General features: G+C 44.2%; 1 protein-coding gene across 1 annotated transcript; it reads right to left on the bottom strand.

Moving 5' to 3' along the window:
* Positions 1-397: 397 nt before the first annotated feature.
* Positions 398-17,852, bottom strand: LOC146195178 (monocarboxylate transporter 9-like). Its single transcript, XM_084596741.1, has 5 exons — positions 17,726-17,852; positions 13,398-13,544; positions 11,503-11,646; positions 5,150-6,022; positions 398-880 (listed from the first exon to the last, which is right to left on the bottom strand). Exons 1-5 carry the CDS (start codon positions 17,850-17,852, stop codon positions 687-689), a joined length of 1,485 nt encoding a protein of 494 aa, XP_084452867.1. The 3' UTR covers positions 398-686.
* Positions 17,853-18,714: the final 862 nt, after the last annotated feature.

The raw sequence follows: 18,714 nt of genomic DNA, 5'->3' as shown, positions 1-18,714 counted from the left end.
TTGCTTCAACGGCGCACCCTGCCCGTCGTTCAAGGACTCCTATTAATGGGCTTTTACAAGTGCTAGCGGAACAAGTACAGGATACAGAAACGACCTTTTCTGGCGCTCTCGTCAATTCTCTACCGCTGCATAATGGCACTCGAGAATGTTCGGTCCTTATTTTGAGAGCGACAGGGCAAGGTCACGCTAAGTGGTTTGGTTCCGTGTGGTAAGTTTGTAAGCGCTGTGAACGAGAGGGCATTTCATGATGCTCATAGAACACACAAATACTAACTAAATGAAGAGGCAAAACAGCACTCGCCTCGCCTCTACTTGTGGCCTTGTACTCTCCGCAGCAGTACTAAGGTGCTCCACTTTCATCAAGCATCACAGATTTGCTAAAATATGAGACGTTTATTTCCCACGAGAGGCACAAGCTATCGTCACTGCATTCAAAATGCAGGCGGACGGAAATGTTTCAGAAACCCGCATAGGCAAAGTAGGCACTTGGGTTTCATAAAAGTGTTCCACCGAAAACGACGCGCTGCTTGGCGGTCCAGCACGAGCACAATGAGGAGGTAAATGCAGCTGTCTTTGGCAGACCCCGGGTGATCAACGGAGCAATGAGCTGTGTTGAGGCACGTACGCCACCGTGCCTGCGGCGACGCGCTGCTTGTCGCACACTCGCAAGTCCGAAGAGAGTCACTTCAGGCTTCTATGTGCTTCTTCACAACGCCTTGACTGGAGTCAGTCGTTGTGCCGTCCGGCAGTGTCCACGTATGCTTGGACGTGGTGAAGATTCTGACGTGTACGCAGATCCACATTATCGCTGCTAGAGTGACACAGGATCCGCACAGGCGGAAGAGGTTGTCATAGGAGCCAACTTTGTCGCGGAAGTAGCCTGAAAGTAAACAAGTGAGCAAGTATAAGCACACGTCCCAGACATGGTGGCGTTTTGCGAGTGTTTTTTTCTATTTGTAATCTATGCGTCTAGACATGACGGTACACAAACCGCCCTGTCATGTCTGTCCGTGCGCTTGTCTGAATAAATAGTAGCGCTCATTTAATTTTGGAAAACAAAGCGCAATTTCATTATAAACAGTAATTGTCTTTCTGTTAACCTTCCTTTTCGAAGTCTTCCCTGCCTTCTTCAAAGTGTATCCCTTGTATGTAGCACAATGATGCAGTTGTTAGAACTCTCTCTGAAGTAAAAATATTAAGACCTCATTTTCCCCTTTCCCTCGATTTAAAGATAACTCCGGCGTTTGCTGCACCCCGATACTACAATTATGTCTTTCATGCTCTGTTTGTTGCAAGCATGCGCCAGTAATTTAGGATATAACTTACATAGAATAGCTACTTACCTGCGGTATTTTAAGCTTATATTATGTTGTGATATATTATACTCGTTTTTATTAGGGCACTGCAGTCTATATATGTACTTTGGCTTGAAATACTTACCTGCCATTTTGATGCAAGGGCAGTACCTGCAATCTTTATTTACGACCTTATAACAAAGACCTTTAGCCAGCCATCATTCTTTCCACTTGTTTTTCTACCGCGATGTTCAAAATTTCTATTTACTGTTTTCCGCGCCTTAATTTCGCCTCAACTATACATATTACTGTTGTCTATTTCACTTAGAATAATTAGCAAATTCTTTATTGTTATCTTCTTCCTGTGCAGTCACGTTTTATGACATGCACAATTTGGAACGAATACATATGTGTAAACCATACTTGCGCTTTTGTGCTGCTACAACTATAAGCCTGCGATAACTGTTTTTCCTTGAAATATAAACTATAAGAAATAATGAAATGCGAATACGCGTTATCGCTTTCGTTCAATTGTCTATTCACGTGCAACCACGTGAGCTTGGACAGCAATAAAAAGGCAGAGTCATACATGTAAAAAGCAAATGCTATCGCGGCCTTTCGAGACGAATTCGCCGCATAGATACATGAATACACTTTTTGAACAAACACGTCATTTAAGCTCCAGATCGGGTGCAACCTGGACGACAAACTAGCGCATACTCTAGCATGACAATCTAAAAAACTGAGACTCACAGCTGAGATTTCTGCGAGAAACTGGCAACATACGGAAGGTCGAGTTCTGTTGCTCCTTTTATTTAGGTCGTCTTCTAATGGGGGATGAATTTGCTTAAATCATACAATTCCTTGTCGACCGGCTGCTTTAAACTGTGACACTGAATTCAGCGAATTAGTCGGTGCCCTTCCCGTTCTAGCAATATTCTCACAAAATAATTCAGCTGAAAAGTTAAAACGCTTAGCATATTTGGTAACCGTACGGTGTATTTAACATGTACGGTTGATGCCCGTGGTACGAAACGACATTTGAAGAAGGCTTTCACGCAAAGCTTTTATAATGCTTTTTTGTTTTCATGGGTGAAAGGGTCATTTTAAGTACTAGAAAACAGTCTGGCTGACATGTCACGTAACCTCTGAATTTGCAAATGAGTAAGAAAACAGCTCTGAAAAGAGAGATGCAGTGTCCGCCTAACGGTGTTGAAACCTCTCCAGTGATGTTGTTTCAGCTGAAAGAATCGTTAAAGAAAAACAAGGTTTAACGCGATGTGACGCCTTCTGGCTTCTGATATCATCAGCAGATCTCTTAGAGCGTTGCCAAGTATGTGCGCCCTGCGCCAATGTCCCTCTTGTGTTATCTTATAAAGAAACAAAAAAAAAAACACCACGGTTGAGCCTTTTAGCCTGCATAGTGGATCGAAAGCCAGACCGTTAAACGGCAGCGTTTTTAAATTTGATGCTGGAAGGAGATATTTTCTCGCCCCTCGTAAATGGGTACTATCTAACGTTGTACAGGGTCGCACGTCGGGAGGTACAGTAGGGATAAATAACCCAAGTAACCAAAACTTCAACAGATCTTCCACCCTTTGTAGCTTTGTATAAGCCTTCGAAAGTAAGGTTTCGTTTTAGTGTTTACACTATTTAATTCCTTCCTGTATTCTTCGTCAAAACTCTGATAAAGGCTACCTTCCGTCATTTATTTTTATCCCAGTTCACATAGTTCATACGTCGTTTCCCCCTAGGTGGGTTCTATATTGACTTCAGGGCAGCGCAGGATATTTTCTGGCCTGCTAGTTCCTTCATTTACAGCCATTTTGTCGTATAGCCCAATCGGGTGCCTATATATTTAGGGTGCTCGATTGCTAAATTCAAGCATGCGGGTTCCATCGCGGTCGATGCTGCGGCTTTTCGAGTGAGGCAAAACGCAAAGTGTCCGTGTATTGTGCATTGTCAATACACGTTAAGGAACTCCAGTCGAGTAACATTTCCGCACCCCTCCGCTACCCCGTCCCTCATAGCTAGAGCCGCTTTTGCTTAATCCATAAAGTGGTCAAACCAAACATTACCGCATATATCATGGAAAACGAATATCAGACGTCCCAACAAAAGGGAGCAAGATCTTAAAGAAAGCCTAGCCTTCTAGCCAAATGACACTTACTGGCACCTTTTATGAGTACAATAATTACCGATATAGAAAATTGCTCGTTTAAAGAAATTATCCCTGAACCGGCAAAAAATATCGAAGGTTTGGTCACGCCTTCTTACCAGCCTCTTAATTAGTTGAAATGGGCTAGCACCGTCCGTGGTTTTAATGTCTGGGTTGTCGCAAGCTGCGACATCCTGCATTTTGCCATTTAGGCGCTATTATTAAAGTAACGTTGCGGAAACCTGAATGCGCCAACATAATTTTGCCTATGCGTTATCAACCATGTTAGATAGTTGATTCATGGATGGAGCTTTAACAGAATTGCGGCCTGATGAACAAAGCTGAATCATTTTTGACAGAAAATCAGGACCATTATTTGAAAACAGAAAGCTTGCCAGAGAGCCTGGGCGAATAGCAGAGCCAAGTATTCTCTCTGAAACTTCTTGCATACGTGATGATTTCACTAGTTATTCCTATATGTGAAAAGGACTTTACTTTGACGAAACGCAATACTCGTGATCAGAAACTGCTATTGTTGCAGTGCCGTGCTTTCACTCTCAAGTTTTTTACCGGGACACATGGTATTTGAGTACTGCGAACAACTGGCCAATCACATGCGAGACACGTTTATAACGAACGCTAAGCCAGCAAGAAAAAAAAATTCTTTTTAGCTCACCTCGCCTAATCTACGTTTTTTTTTTTTTTCAAACATTTCATGACTTTCTTGAGTTCTTTCGGTAAGACGTCGAACGTGCAATGTATACGTGGAACGAAATAAAGTACGTCTTTTGCGTCTGGGTGCAAGAACTTTTTGGGCCATCATAGCGGGTTTGTCTGTGTGCGTGAAGAAGGCGGCAAAAAGGGTGGGAGGGTGACATTTCACGAGGCATGCCTACCACTTCTCTATTATATTGAAACAAAACGAAGATACCAACTAACCACTCCAAACAAACTGGATTGAGCGGATCGCCTAGATATTAGTACCCAAGCTTCTACAGAAGGCGGATTGTCCTAGCCCCAAAGAAACCAACTGAGGGCGGCTGATAGTCAACTGCCCACGTCAGTAGTAATTTTTTGTTCGTTAAGTCGTCTAATTCATAAAAACTAATTAGCCCACATTTCAAATTTTTGCTTGATTAATCAAATCTGAACATAAAACGCAGGCTTTGTCAAACAGCTTCTACGAACTTTCGATCAATGTACGATAAAGTATATTTATCTCTCTATTTACGCAAACATAACTAGGTCTTTTCGCCGGTTTTTGGATGGCGTGCACCAATCAGAGGCTGCAGTGCTTGCGGCTATTGGAATTGCCTTTTGCGCCGTCTCTGCGATCTCTATTTGTTTGTTTGTTTTTTTCATCGGTTCTGCAGTACGTAGAGATGTGCGCACAGTCGATCGACACAATAGCGCTCGCGCCAGAGACGCTCCATGGAGATGCGTACTTTTTCCAGCGTTATCAGGGCGTTCATTGGGCTCGTAGGCGTCTTGCTCTCTTGTGCCTCTCTTGCGCCCAATAGAGGGGGATGTTAGGAAAGCGCATCACAGTAAGGCTGTCTACAGCACGGATGTCTATGTCATCCCAGTGTCACCCGTAATCACTAATGAAATGCGTCCCATTTGAGGTGATATTGACGCATATATCAACTGCGCATTATTAAGAGGTTTATGCTGCAAATGAGTCTACGATACCAACCTATTATAAGAGGCTTGGCCAGCGACGTCATACCGGCGGCCGCCGACACCATTCCGTACGCCATTGAGACTCGCTCGATGCCGACATACTCGGCGAGCAGTACAGAGAACAGTACCACGGTGGTGCCGATGCAGAAGGCGATGCCTGTGGCCATGGCGAACACAAGCGCGTAACTGCTCGCCAGTGGTAGGGTGAGGAAAAGGGAGCCCATCCAGGCAAAGCTCACAGTCATCAGGGCTTGTCGTGTGAAGTAGCCCTTGTCCGCGAAGGCGGGAAGAGTCAGCCTACCGACAAGGTCTGCAACAGAGCTCGTAGAGAGCATTGTGACAGCGTGCGAGACACTGATGCCACGGTCAGTGGCGAAGTCCACCAATAGCGAGATATAGCACTCGAATGCGAAGCTGAACGCGATGTAGGAATACATCACCACGTAGAACATGGGATAGGAGAACACCGTAAGTCCGTGGCGAAAGGAACCTTGCACTAACTCTTGCTCCTTCTTCCGGAAAGCTTGGTTGTTAGCGGAACCGTTCGAAACCACGGTTCCGTATTCAGTACCAACTTCCGTACCGGCATTTAGTACGTGGCACTTTTCAGCACGAGCCTGTTTCTCCCTCTTAAGCTTCTGCTTGAGCCAATGTGGTTGCCGCAGAAACAGGCTGAATGCCACGGCGTTGAAGCAGAGTGCCCCGAAAAGTAAAAGGGCGCTCTTGAAGCCGTACTGGTTGGTCGCGAGCTCGAGGAACTTTGGGAAAACGAAGGTGCCCATGGTGGCTCCGGCGAAGTTGATGCCCATCGCGAGGCCCTTGTACCGCACGAAGTGCTCGTTGATGACGGTTGGAATGACGACGAACAGCATGCCGCTCCCGATGGCTGCAGGCAAAGGAGTCCGACCATTATTCTATGTCGACAGTGCTCATACAATTTAGGGGCTTATAAGAAGCTTTTTAACTGCGTGAAATATTTTGTTTACAGTTTCCTTCCAACCGACCCAAGAATTGGTAGCCTGACTCCAACATCACAATTAACACTTGCTCTTTGTACACGCCAGTTAACTTCTAACAAGCACATTCCCCTCTCGGAATGACAGAAAAATAGTGAGACGCGATAAATCTTTCTGCATTCGGGAACATGCAAAGCTAAAATCTGGACTTTTAGGAACTTCAATTAAAAAAATGAAAGCAGTAGTAGGTGTAGAATTTGAAGCGTTATTATTGAGAACAATTTCTAAGTACCACCCAAGCAGCACAGACTATGAGCCCAAAACTGGGACTGTGTTGGCAATGCACTGGTCGTTTGTATCACGGGACAATTCCAACTCATTAACAAATATTGAACCCATGGTTTTTGCCGATTGGGACCCGTTGGGTTGGGCGCAGGCATCATACGACGCATAGGTACCACATAGGCAGCGTACTCAGCCATTCGTGGGCCAGTTCATGTAGAATAATTGCCTCTTCGGGATAGGCGGAGAAACAACAGTCGAGGTCTTGGACCCTTTGCAAGAACGAGCTATCTCAGCGCTTTCCGATGCCCGGCAAAGCTTGAGGTCTATCTTACAATATTGCAATAAGTGAGAACTTTTATTTCCTCTGGTCACACTGGTTGACATTTCCTAGTTTAGTGTATATGGTCACGATGAATGCATACAGCACTGAAGGCCCAAACAGGGCATGGCATTTCTCCCCATTTTATGGCGAAGGCCTTTCTAGGCTCATGAAACGAAATTCTGTGCACGAGAGTCCGATGCCGCAAGGGATCTGTGCATCGGATCTCTGTGCCGATGTGTCACTTACTAGTAGCTGATGCATGAGGACGGAAATTAGGAATCAAAACGATTGATGATGATTGGTTGTGAAAAAAAGTTATACGACAGATATCTGTAGAGTTAATGAAAATGATCATAAAATGACTAAAAATGACTACGGAATGACCAATATGTCAAACGACGACTTGTAATGACCGCAACTGACTCGAAATGAGTAAATTTGCTTAGCTACGAGTGGTAGCGACTAGGCATTACCCAGCATAACTCGGCATGACTCAGCATCAGTACGAAACGACCAATATGTCAAACGGCGACTTGTAATGACCGCAATTCACTGGAAATTAGATAAACATGCTTAGCTGTGAGCAGTAGTGACTGCAATAATTAAGCAAGCATGACTGCGGCACGACCACTATCTCCAACGACGACTTGTAATGGCTGCAACTGACTGGAAATGAGTAAATATGCTTAGCGATGGGTGGCAATGACTACAATTACTAGTATACCTCAGGATGACTACGGAACCACTAGTATGTCAAACGACGAATTCTAATGGCCGCAGCAGACTGGAAATGAGTACATATGTTTAGCTGTAAGGGGTAATGACTGAAATGAATAGGCATACGACTCAAAAAGATGTAAACAGAAAGAGGAAAATAGAAGGAGGTAAAGAGAAAGAGGCAAGCGGTAAGAGAGAAATAGTAATAGGAAGAGAGAGAGAGACAAATATAAGAAAAAAAGAGGAAGAGGCAAACGCGATGAGAGGCAAATGATAGAAGAGGAATGGCAGGCGTTCGCAGTTCTCCTCATAAGATTTATCTATGAGACCCTTAATTTTCTGCCTCAAAATTGCTGCCCTTGCTATTTTTCTGCATGCTTGCAGGCACCGACTGGGTCCTAGGTGACCGAGCAACGCCACCACAAGCATATGATGAAGTGCTGCGTGGACAGTTAGCCTTGTGTGTAGACTGAGCAGGTAGGGTTTTCACGAAAGGTTAAACGGTGAGAGCACTAATAGCATATGTGGGAAAAAATACTTGGCGCTCAATTTGGGGACCCCCTTGAGGACGATGCGTCGGTCTCGTGCAGAACTCAGGCAGGAGTTAACAGCGGCAGCTTTGCGACCGGTAAATGATTAGCTCGCTTTTCAAGCTGGTCGGTATTTTTGATAGTATATCAGCTTCGCACCAAGCTTTCCCAACTCCGCACTTCTTTCCAACCAGGCTTCATCCAATCGGAAACCACATCCCATTCGCCCCAATTCTCGCAACTCTACCTGGTACAGGTACCCTAGCCCGTCTTTTGATATTTTCGTTGTTCGCGCAACTTCGTTTCAACTGTATTGGTATATTTTCATTAAAAATTAATAACGTTATACAGCTTTTGACAAGTCCAAGACTTTTGTGTGTATGACTGCAGCTTTGCATCAGTGAATTTTTACCTGGTAGCGCAGTATCTTTTCTAATTCTTGGACATCTTTTCTCATAAGTTTTGTTCTCTCTTCTATACAACTCAGTTTTGAATTATTTATCTCGTTTCAAGATTTACAACGCACACAAGAAACGGAAAAAAACGAAGTAGTTGTTAAAGTTCCCATACATTTTGAACAACCACAGGTGTTTAAGCACGCACCAGCAATGTTGAGCTGAAAGTGCCCCGAATGGCAGGATACTTCGGTCAAGCAACTACATAGGTTCGGGCATTGTTCCCATGAAAGAACCACTATTGGTATTGCCCTTCAATTTAACCTCCCTCCGGTAAGCTAAAGCCTCTTTCCCAGCTGGACGGTGCACTAAATAATACACGAAGGAAATGAATCGTTATTGAAAGAAAGTAAACAATTCAGTTACCTTTTTCTTTCTTACTCCTTACGCCATTTTTTCAATTCAGTGAACAAGAAATTGAGCTAATTTATCCCATCCATCGATCCGTGAGCCGGGACTAGCTCACGCATATGCTGCGCATTAATATCAGGCATCCGCAAAATGTCAGGGGCTAGTCTGAGTCATAGTACTCAGAAGCAGGGTCAGATAAGTGGATGCTTTCCGACCACCAATCAGATCAGTTCAACGGCCTTGCATATCTCCTTACACCTGCGCCGATGACATGCAACCGCCCTGTTGCCTCAAGCTATGACAAAACACTTCATAACCCCTTTACTAGACTGCCAGACCTATACACAAGCAGCCACACACGAGTTGGCGTAGGAATTCGATATGATGTGTTTTCATACATTCATGCTTTGCTATGTTTAGCCTTACTCAGGGGTGATGAAGATGGATAGGAAGAGGCGCTGATAAAGGCATTTCCACTCTCTGGACGTTTACGGTAGCCAAAGCTGCTCTAAATTCCGGTCCCAGAGTGTTAATGTAATCACGGTAGCTAATATTCATAAACACGGTCACCAGTCTGCCTGTTTTTACTGAAAGATGTGCAAAAGCACCGTACCGCAAAAGAAATGGTATAAAAGTAATCTGCAGTTTTCAAAACCGTCCTGCGTTTTTTCCTTGCCGTCGTGCTGTTGTTTCCGCGGTTTCAGTTTTACAAAGTGAAAAAAGAGTCGGTCAAAATGGAAAAATATTTTAAAGATAACTGAAATGGCAAGTGGAATTAGACTGATAGGCAGCTTCCAATATCTCTGATGAGTTCCCTTCGGCTGCCACACATATCCCTAAACAGGACCTACAGTGTAGTGTGGTGAGGAGAATTTTGTTCAACCGCTCTGCGCCTCGAAATGTCAAACAAATGCTGAGCCGGTTGCTTTCGAAAGCGCGCGAGATCGAGCGGAAAAAGGACTATCGCAACTTGGGTCAGTCATCTAATCAGTGTCGAAGCACTAAATAAAAAGTATATGTGCTTCAACCTGATTGGACAATTCATTGCTCCAGTGTGAAAACTCAGTTTGAATTACACGCGGCACGACACGTGGAGAATCACATCACAGCTTGGCTAACCTATCAGGAGTAAGGCTTACAAGATTGTATATTTTTTTGCTCTGCTCAGGCCTCTGTTTTTGCATTTAAATGGTACATGGGTGTGTAGGGGGCGGCCCATCCCTTATTGCGTGATCATGGCAAGTTAGTCTGAATACAATGTGAGGTATGTAGTGCAGCATCAGAAAAATGAAGAACCCGTATAGCACGTTTTCGCTGATTAAGAGTTAAGAAATCAATCAGTGAAAGAAAGCATTTGTGGCGTCAAGAAGACTGAAAACATGTCATGCTTACGCGTTACCTTTGGATCGAGCTCTATATATCGCCTGTTATTTCTTTAGAGCCTTCAATAGAAACCCAATAATGTCCACTCGAAAAGGTGAGCAGAATCATGTAACATCTATAAAAGTAAATAGCGCTTAGAAACTGCAACTGCACTAGCCACAATGAATAATATATGAACACCTGCCTATCATATTTTTGCCATGCGAAGCTGGCTTTTATATAGGGCGTTGCGAATTATCAAACACACACCTTCTTTAAGAAACAAAAGACGCGCTGGTGGGGTCATAGTAGACGCACTTTTTCGGCAAGGAAGCCATTATGTGCGCTATAGAACATAATCATAAGAACGTTATTTAAATAATATTAACAAGCCAAACATTTAATCTTCACGTTAAGAGAACCTATTGTGGAAATAAAGGCCAGAATGATCAAAGGTGCATCCCCATTTCAAATTTTCCTAACCAGCGTTGTTGCTCGAAATATCGAACGTCAAAAATACGCGCCAAAAATGCCGTGGAGTTGGCTTTCACGCATTGCTCATTTTTAAACTGGCGTCGTTTTTATTTATTTTGCATCGCATACAGACGAAATAAGTACTTTTGATGATGTAGAAGAAACGAAGATTATTTTGGTGACAATAAAATGCCTAGCGACGTCACTTTATGCGCAAATGGATAAAAACCAACTAAACGAACTCTGTGAAGCGCATATTTTGGAATTCCATATTTCGAGCCTCAAAATTGAGGAAGAAGATTTAAAGCAGAGACTCACATATGATGTTGAAGTCCTTCTATTTCACGATATAGCGCGACTCCTCAGAATTAATGATAGAATGTTGGTTTCCTATTTTAGTTTATATGTAGTCCTATAAATGAGCCTTTACAGTTTCAGCACATTGCCGTACAACCCACCTGAAGAGCCCGCAGCGGCGTATCTTTCGTTGGGTTTGAAACAAGCCCTGCATATAAATATGATTTCTCTTCTCTGTGTCATTGATCCCGTTGCCTGAAGTAAGGCGCAACATATGATCGCGTTTATGCTTCTTCCAAACCTTAATCCCGAATGTAGGCCGATGCAGTGATGCAATTCCGAATTAAGACGGGTGAGCTGTGAGCCTCGCGGCTGAAGGACTGCCAAGAAGGAGAACTCAGACACGCTACCCTCATGAATAATGCAAGCATCATTTTTGTAGCCATAATGTTTTCTCTCGAGAGAGCCACAGATACCGACGGAAAATAAGGTGCACTTGCTCGACTTCTCTACGCAGGTGCAGATGACGTATCTTGATGCATATAATGAATGAAAAAAAAAACTACGCCAAAAATCTCATTCAGCAAACCAAAATATAACCTTACGCACTAACTTACAGTGAACAATTCCCAAACTGAAGATCAGGAATTCGATGTTTGGAGCGAAGTAGGATATGGTGAGGCCGAGTGCTCCAATGCAGCCTCCAACTATGGCGACCGGTCGCGCAGTGTACCGGTGGGCTAACGGTCCTGCGATGAGCCCTGCAAAGCATGTAATATTTAAGCGTAAATATTTACCCAAGAGACAATGTCATCTTGGCAACCATGATGTGTCCAGCCTTATATATAAAGAAGAAAGTGGATTCATACCAAGCACTATCCAAACACAATTCACTTCTCCTTTTAAAATAATTCAAAAGCGCAATATATAGGATGCTTCAGCGATGGTGATCAAATGTATAGCTTTTGTTCTTTTCAAATGGCGTTTTGATAGATCAAGATGGTATTTGCGGCAATATGGTAGCAGTATTGGCGAATGTCAGAAAACAAATAGATAAGAGTGGCTAGTGAGTAGGTTAACAAATTTATAATGATAAACTTATCTCAATATTGCCGTTACGCGCCAGGTGTAAATGAAAGCTTTGTAGTCGGCCTATAGTAAGATGCGTGTCACCTTTAGAATTTCAAAAAGTAGATTACCCTGGGCGTCATGCCGCAGCTGTTTTCGCCACTCAGTGCACTCTTCAAAAAGCGCGAGTCTTTGACCGGTCTAAAAGTGACGTCAGTCGCTCAACGTTCCTGCGTGACGCACTTGTAATGTCATGGCCCAGGCAGCTCTAACAGTGTGGTCAACATTGGAGTGTATTGGCAATACGCTGACTCTTTGTTGGGCCGCACATAGCCTACAAAGTACCAATACTGCATACATGGTCTGTTCATCCTGCGTCTCTCCTGCGTGTGCTTCAGAATCGAGCACTGCAACGCTTTCACATGCTGCGTACGCCACGGAGTGAAGTGATTGGCTCGTGGCCGAAGAATTTTATTCAGTCACTGCGCCAAGGAATGCCGCGTTTTTATAATTTTCACATTCACATGGATACCAAGAACGGCTGACTGCGAATCCACAATGGCGTTCAAGAGCCTAACTGCAATAGTTAAAAGTAAAACTATTAAAATTCATTTCAAAACTAAACTATTCAGCTTGATTAAAAAGCTGTGTTCACGTTTCAAAAAGTGTATAATTTAAATTTTACCGCACCTTCGGTGAAACACCTCGTCCATGCGATTGCTTGAGGCACAATGTCGTGTAATGTTTGCATGTTCTTAATATAACAAAAATCAAAGTACCGTGTTTTTTGTTTTCATTCCATAAGTTTAATAATATTACCGTCGACCACTATCCACTTGGCTGAGAAGGCATGGTAGATTTAGTCGTATAAAGACTCATTTGTACTTCCGAAATAAACAAAACTATCATCACCAGCACCACCAGCCAGACTATACCCGCTACAGGCCGAAGGCTTCTCCCATACTACTCCAATTAACCCGGTTCTGTGCTAGCTGCATCCTCTTGATCCCTGCGAATTTTTTGACCTCATCCGCCCACCTAACTTTCTTCCGCCCCCTGCTACGCTTCCCTTCCCTTGGAATAAACTTTGTTACCCTAAGAGGCCACAACTTATCTTGTCTTCGCACTATATGTCCTCCCCATGCCCATCTCTTCTTCATTTCCACTTAAATGTCATTCACTCTAGTTATTTCTCTGACCCATTCTACGCGCTTTTCATCTCTTAACGTTACACCTACCACTTTCTCTCCATGGCTATCTTGGTTGTTCTCAACTTAAGTAAATGTTAAGTAGAAGTAAGAAGAAGAAAAATTCAATCATTGCTCTTTAATCGCGCACCATTGGCGAATTTCGATGGGGCAACTCATTTCTCCAGCCTGATCAAGACCCTAGAGTTGCCCACCTAATACGGCCAGCGATCTTATCGTCTTACTCCGGTTCTTACCGGTCAGCAGCAAAACACCGCCGAGCAAAATGATGGGCCATGCTGCTTGGCTCCTGGAGGCGTTGAACGTGTCAAGGATGGCGATGTAGAGGAACCCGGAAGACCTCCTCCCTCCGACTCCGAAGAAGGTCGCCAAAGCGCATGCGCCTGAAGTAAGACATCAAGATTAGTAACAACTCAAGCACGAGCTTGTCAAGAGTTTAGATGTTTTCTTTGAAGCCGGTCTGTAGCTACACACTGGCTTGTCAGGAAGAAACGGCGCTATATTTTGGATATGCAAACATTCATTAAGACCTGATTTTATTTATTTATTTACTTATTCATTGATTCATTTATCCTGCCGGTGCTATATAGACCCAGATAGCGAATCTCTAGAGCGATACTCAAAGGAAATGGTAAGTCCGGTCCGACTAAGTTAGCATCATGCGATGGTAAATATAGCGTTTTTTACTAAAAACAACACATTCATAAAACAGAACACTGCGTAAAGCAAAGTACCCGTGCCGTCCCCATGGGCACATTCCTGCCGTTGTTTTAAATCACATGAATATAACATCTGCCTAGAAATGGTATTTCGCAGTTTCATTGGGCAACTACCGTCCAAATACGAAGACAGCAAATCGGCAAGCGATGTCGAGAAGATAAAGTCTCAGATTTAAAATTCTGGAAATGGCTTGAGTTTCTCCTTAACACGAGAACTCGATAGCGTTAGTGAATCTGGTCGTTGGCCACCCTGCTTGTCGTTGGCTACCACCTGCGTATCATGCGACTGACCCAGCAAACGACTGACTTTGATCTGTACGTTTCCTCAATTTTCTTTTTTACTCAAGTCACCATTTGCTTTTGACGCCATGGTCGCTTTTCGTGCAATCACTCCTAATTAGCATATTCTTAATTGCAGTTAACATAACTCTTCATATTCAAGATACGTAGTGAAGTCAGTGTGCAAAGCGCATTTCCTGCAGTCCTTCTCTCTCGAACGACCAATATTCATGGCCTATGTGCAGTGGGTTTGTCTCATATATAAGTGTCTCGGTTTGACCCGCACAACCGCGCTAATTAATCCATATTTATTCTTGATATTGTTGTTTGCCATACAGAACCCTTCACAACAATTTCGGTTTCATTTCAACCTTTTCCTGAATTTTTCAGGGTACTTTAAGGTGTCGAGGATTATTCCTTCATGAACATTACCGCTTACACTGATTGCGGCGCCATCTCCGCCCTTCCGTTATCACGTAAAACAGCGCTAGAAAGCTGTAAGCAAGAAGGCCGAGTACTTCAACGTGTGGCCGTTGCACGTTACAAGTTCAGAACCGCAAGCTCTCGGCAGCACTCAGGCATTGTTTTGACCCACCGTTGAAACAATGTCGCTGTTCCTGCTGCCCTTCAAATCATTTTTGGTAGGATGCGGCCGTTATAAGATTCCGAAGTGTTCATTTCTACTTTTTGTTCGGTACGCGCTCAAGAAAACGCGCGTATACAGGCACCTTGTCGAAACTCTGAAGCATGATCCGAAATTATAGCCTATTCTCTATTTCTGCGCAGTGGAGAGCGGATATGCTCTCAGAGATGATCAAAAACTAGTGATACGTACAACACGCATGCCAGTTCTTGAAATTCCAATGCTCGAGGCACAGGCTTCAAACGCGAGAAAATGTTTATTCAGCTGATGTATTTTCAAGATTATGTCTACATTCCCTGCGGACAACTATAGCCAGCAAGTGGCAGGCTATGGCTGGGCAGAAAATGCCAATATTAGTTTCCCGTTATAAACCACCGGAATCAATTCACGAACTTAGGGTTTGAAGCGACGAATGAAAATTCAAATTTTGCCCACGATCTTAATTCCTGCATAGCTGGTTAAAGAACAAACAGCAACCAGCAACACTTTGATGCTCGTCGAGTTGTCACTTACATGTGGTGGTGAAAAAATCATATTGAAATCGACCGCTGCTGCCGTGCCCTTTAAGAAGCTTCGAAGTTTCCGAGCACAGTTTAGACAGCACACAAAGCACCCAAGACCATGCACATAATGGCATCATCGTCGCCGAACGTTCGCGTGTTCAAGCGCAATTATCAGCTTCTTCCGCAGTCTATTAATGAGCCAGATACATTCAAATAGTCTCTTTTCGTGCCTCTTTCAACCGCACACTCAGGTTGCAACAAGACACTCAGGCTCTAAATGCAGCAAACACAGTAGAAAGCATTTGCCTCTCGGTTGCGTCCAACGTGGCGGCTTGCAGAAGAGCCAGAAGACTCTATCGTTCACGTTACCAGCGAAGAAACGTTTGTTTCGACCTACTTGCCTGTTCTTTGGAAGTGGCTTTTTGGTCTGGTCAGATAGCAACGATGTCATGCAAAGCGACATCACCGCAGTATATTTGCTCTTCTGCCTTGAAAATGGAAGGGTTCCTGGAGATTGATGAGCGATTTTCTTAACAACGCAGCCACGTGCAAGAACAGTAAAAGCGCTCATAGTTTTCGCGAAGAATATTCTATCCATTTTTCTTATATTTGGCATTTCTCTGCAGTATCCCTTTTGGTAACTACATATTTAGACGTCAGGAACGCTTCGGCTACTGTGGTCACGTGTCAATTTTCATCCCGTTAAATTGTGGCCCACTCTCAGCATACTAGGTAGCTATTCCGTCTAACCATATACAGATTTATAGCTACAACAGACTTGACGGTGGGAAAATACGGCGCTGTGCTGCGCAGGCTTAAAGTAACACGACCGCCAATATGATAAGTCCGAGCAACTGAAAGCTTGCCTTTACTATCACCCCTTTTTTCATGCCCTTCTAGAATAAGTTGCGTGCCACAAATGCATACATGGTAGGGGTAACATTAAGAGACAGGAAGCGTGCAGAGTGCGTCAGAGAAATAACTCAAGTTACCGACATTCTAGTGGAAATTAAGAAGAAGAAATGCGCATGGGCAGGACATGTAGGGCGAAGAGAGGATAACCGATGGTCGCTTAGGGTAAAAAACTGGATTCCAAGGGAAGGAAAGCGTAGCAGGGGGCGGCAGAAAGTTAGGTGGGCGGATGAGGTTAAGTTCGCAGGGGTGATGTGGATGCAGCTAGCACAGAACCGGATTAACTGAAGAAATATGGGAGAGGCCTTCGCCCTGCAGTGGGTATAGTCAAGCTCATGATGATGATGATGATGATTATGATGATGAATGCATACATGTACCAGAACTGGGTCATACCCTCTGCCCATTTTCATGACTACTCTTGTTCGCAATCAGAAAGATTACCATTCATGTGTGGGATATCAACTGTCAACGTAAAGGATTGGACTGAAAAAGCTGCTACATTTCAGCCACCTCTCGCTTTCTCCTTTTACACACATCCCCCATAGCGAGTTTACTCTCCACCGAAAAGCGTAAAGTACTTCTCTATGTTGAGACACCGGCAACAGTTCAGTGCAGAGGTTTCTGATCCACCCCTTCCTCAGGTAAGTGGCACCCAATCTAATAAATTGCGGCATATTATTCCTGCTGTCTAGCAGATTACACATTCCAATACCTACCCCACAAGCTCCTGCCATAACTCATCCCCCGCTATCAAGCAAGCAGCGCACTTCAACAAACTACTTTCCCTAACAGTATAGTCGCTCATGGTAACCCACATTACCAATGTGTTGGACAAGCACCACCCTATCTGCCGATAGAGCCTCTAGCGTACTGTTATACAAGCGCTATGAGAAACGAAGCGGTATTTTTTGTGCTCTCTATCTGGCGTATTTCTCTACCTGCAACTTTTTAGCGTAATGTGCTTGCTCCCATTTTCTGTTACAAATAGTTTTGCAGAAATCAATGCGCTGACATCCTACTTTTAAGTGTTTGATTTTCTCGATAATCCACACAAGCAACCTAAACGAAATAGACATAGAAGTTTCAAAAAACTCCAAGTTAGAAATTCCTCTTGTCAGCCCTCACTCCGTTCTTTTAACAGAGAATTTAGTTACCACATTCGGAAAAGATCACTGCATCTAAAAGTGGAGTTCACAAAGCAATGTTTTCTTTGTTATTTTTACCTGTGCTTATAAGAATCGTTTTCTGCTGCAGACGTAAGTACCTCCTCCTCATCAAAAGCGTATATTTATTTCAACTCAGTGACTGATTTACATCTCTCTGACTCAAAAAGAATCCCTCAACTCGTTATTTCAAACGCTGCTTTATCACGAAATAAATCTAGGCAATCTGCATCAGAGGAAACACAAATATATACACTGAACACATTACAAGGTGTCCCGTTTGCACGCCCCTAAAAGTATTAAGCGGAGGAGGCAGGTACTGGAAAAGAAATGCTTCCCTACCTGCCGTCACCCAGCTGTGCACGCTGTCTGGACCGTAGCGCGGAAACCTGACGTTCTTCTTTTCCCTCTTGCATGCGACCCCGCCGTTCTTCTGCACGCACGCCGGCGCCTGGTCCGCCACCGTCATGGCGTCGAGGAACGTGTCCTACTGCTTCTCACAGGCCATACACTGCAGCACAAGGGCAGAGAACAAAAGATTGCCTCGCACTTCACGTAGACGGATGTCAAGCACAGAAATCACGTGCTACTACTACAGGTCTGTATCAACGCCCTTCGTACCTCTTACCTGCAACTCGAAACAAGGAGTGCAAGCGTAACGCGCAGTGAGAAATCATCAATGCACCTGTCCCATGCGTTCGTTCTGCTCTGTTGAAGTGCTAGTCGCTGCTGTGCCCAGCCTGCCCTTTGGTTGTGCGCCAGCCGTATTTCATGGAGTTGGGCAATCGCACTCTTACAAAAAGTGATAGGTTCCGCGTGCAGACGGAATACGCCCTCACGCTTCAACCACCTTTCTCGCTGGTGTCTTTCAAAGGCGCCCTGACAGCTTGGGGGCTGCTGCGACTCAGCATGAGACGTACGCGGAAATAAGAAGCAATTTGTTTCAGTCCGGCGCTGTTGCGCAAAATCTTATATCTTTCGCAGGGCGCAGCACAGACAGAGCAGCTGCCGGTCGCTCTACGAGCTCATGCAGGCTTTGTTCCAGATTCATGGAAGGACCACGCGCCCACTTTGGCACGAGGACACTAGAAAGCACAGTGTTCAGCAAGGCGAAGTAAGTTCGAAACATCCGAAATGAGCTCTGCTCCAGCAACGCAATGGAGTATTAACTATCTGAACAATCAGTACGGGACACAGCGCTCTGTCTCATGCCTTTCTCCCTCGTGTTTGTGCTGGTGCGCTGCTTTTTTCCTAGAATGTCGTACGAACTCGCTCTTTAGTATAGGCTATTATCTAAACAACAACGAACATCAAAAAATAGGAATTGTGCT

Source organism: Amblyomma maculatum, chromosome 3 (assembly GCF_055883805.1).
Source record: "Amblyomma maculatum isolate TAMU_Amacu chromosome 3, ASM5588380v1, whole genome shotgun sequence".
Classification (NCBI taxonomy): domain Eukaryota; kingdom Metazoa; phylum Arthropoda; class Arachnida; order Ixodida; family Ixodidae; genus Amblyomma; species Amblyomma maculatum.
The sequence above is the reverse complement of the archived record's forward strand: the minus strand, read 5'-3'. Positions and strand labels throughout refer to the sequence as shown.

Excerpts from the sequence above, each read along its gene's own strand:
- LOC146195178 (XM_084596741.1), bottom strand. The coding sequence starts at position 17,852 with ATGACGGTGGCGGACCAGGCGCCGGCGTGCGTGCAGAAGAACGGCGGG. Across the intron at positions 11,647-13,397 it reads CGGTGTTTTGCTGCTGACCG|GGCTCATCGCAGGACCGTTA; the intron begins GTAAGAACCGGA and ends CATGCTTTGCAG. Across the intron at positions 881-5,149 it reads GGCCAAGCCTCTTATAATAG|GCTACTTCCGCGACAAAGTT; the intron begins GTTGGTATCGTA and ends GTTTACTTTCAG.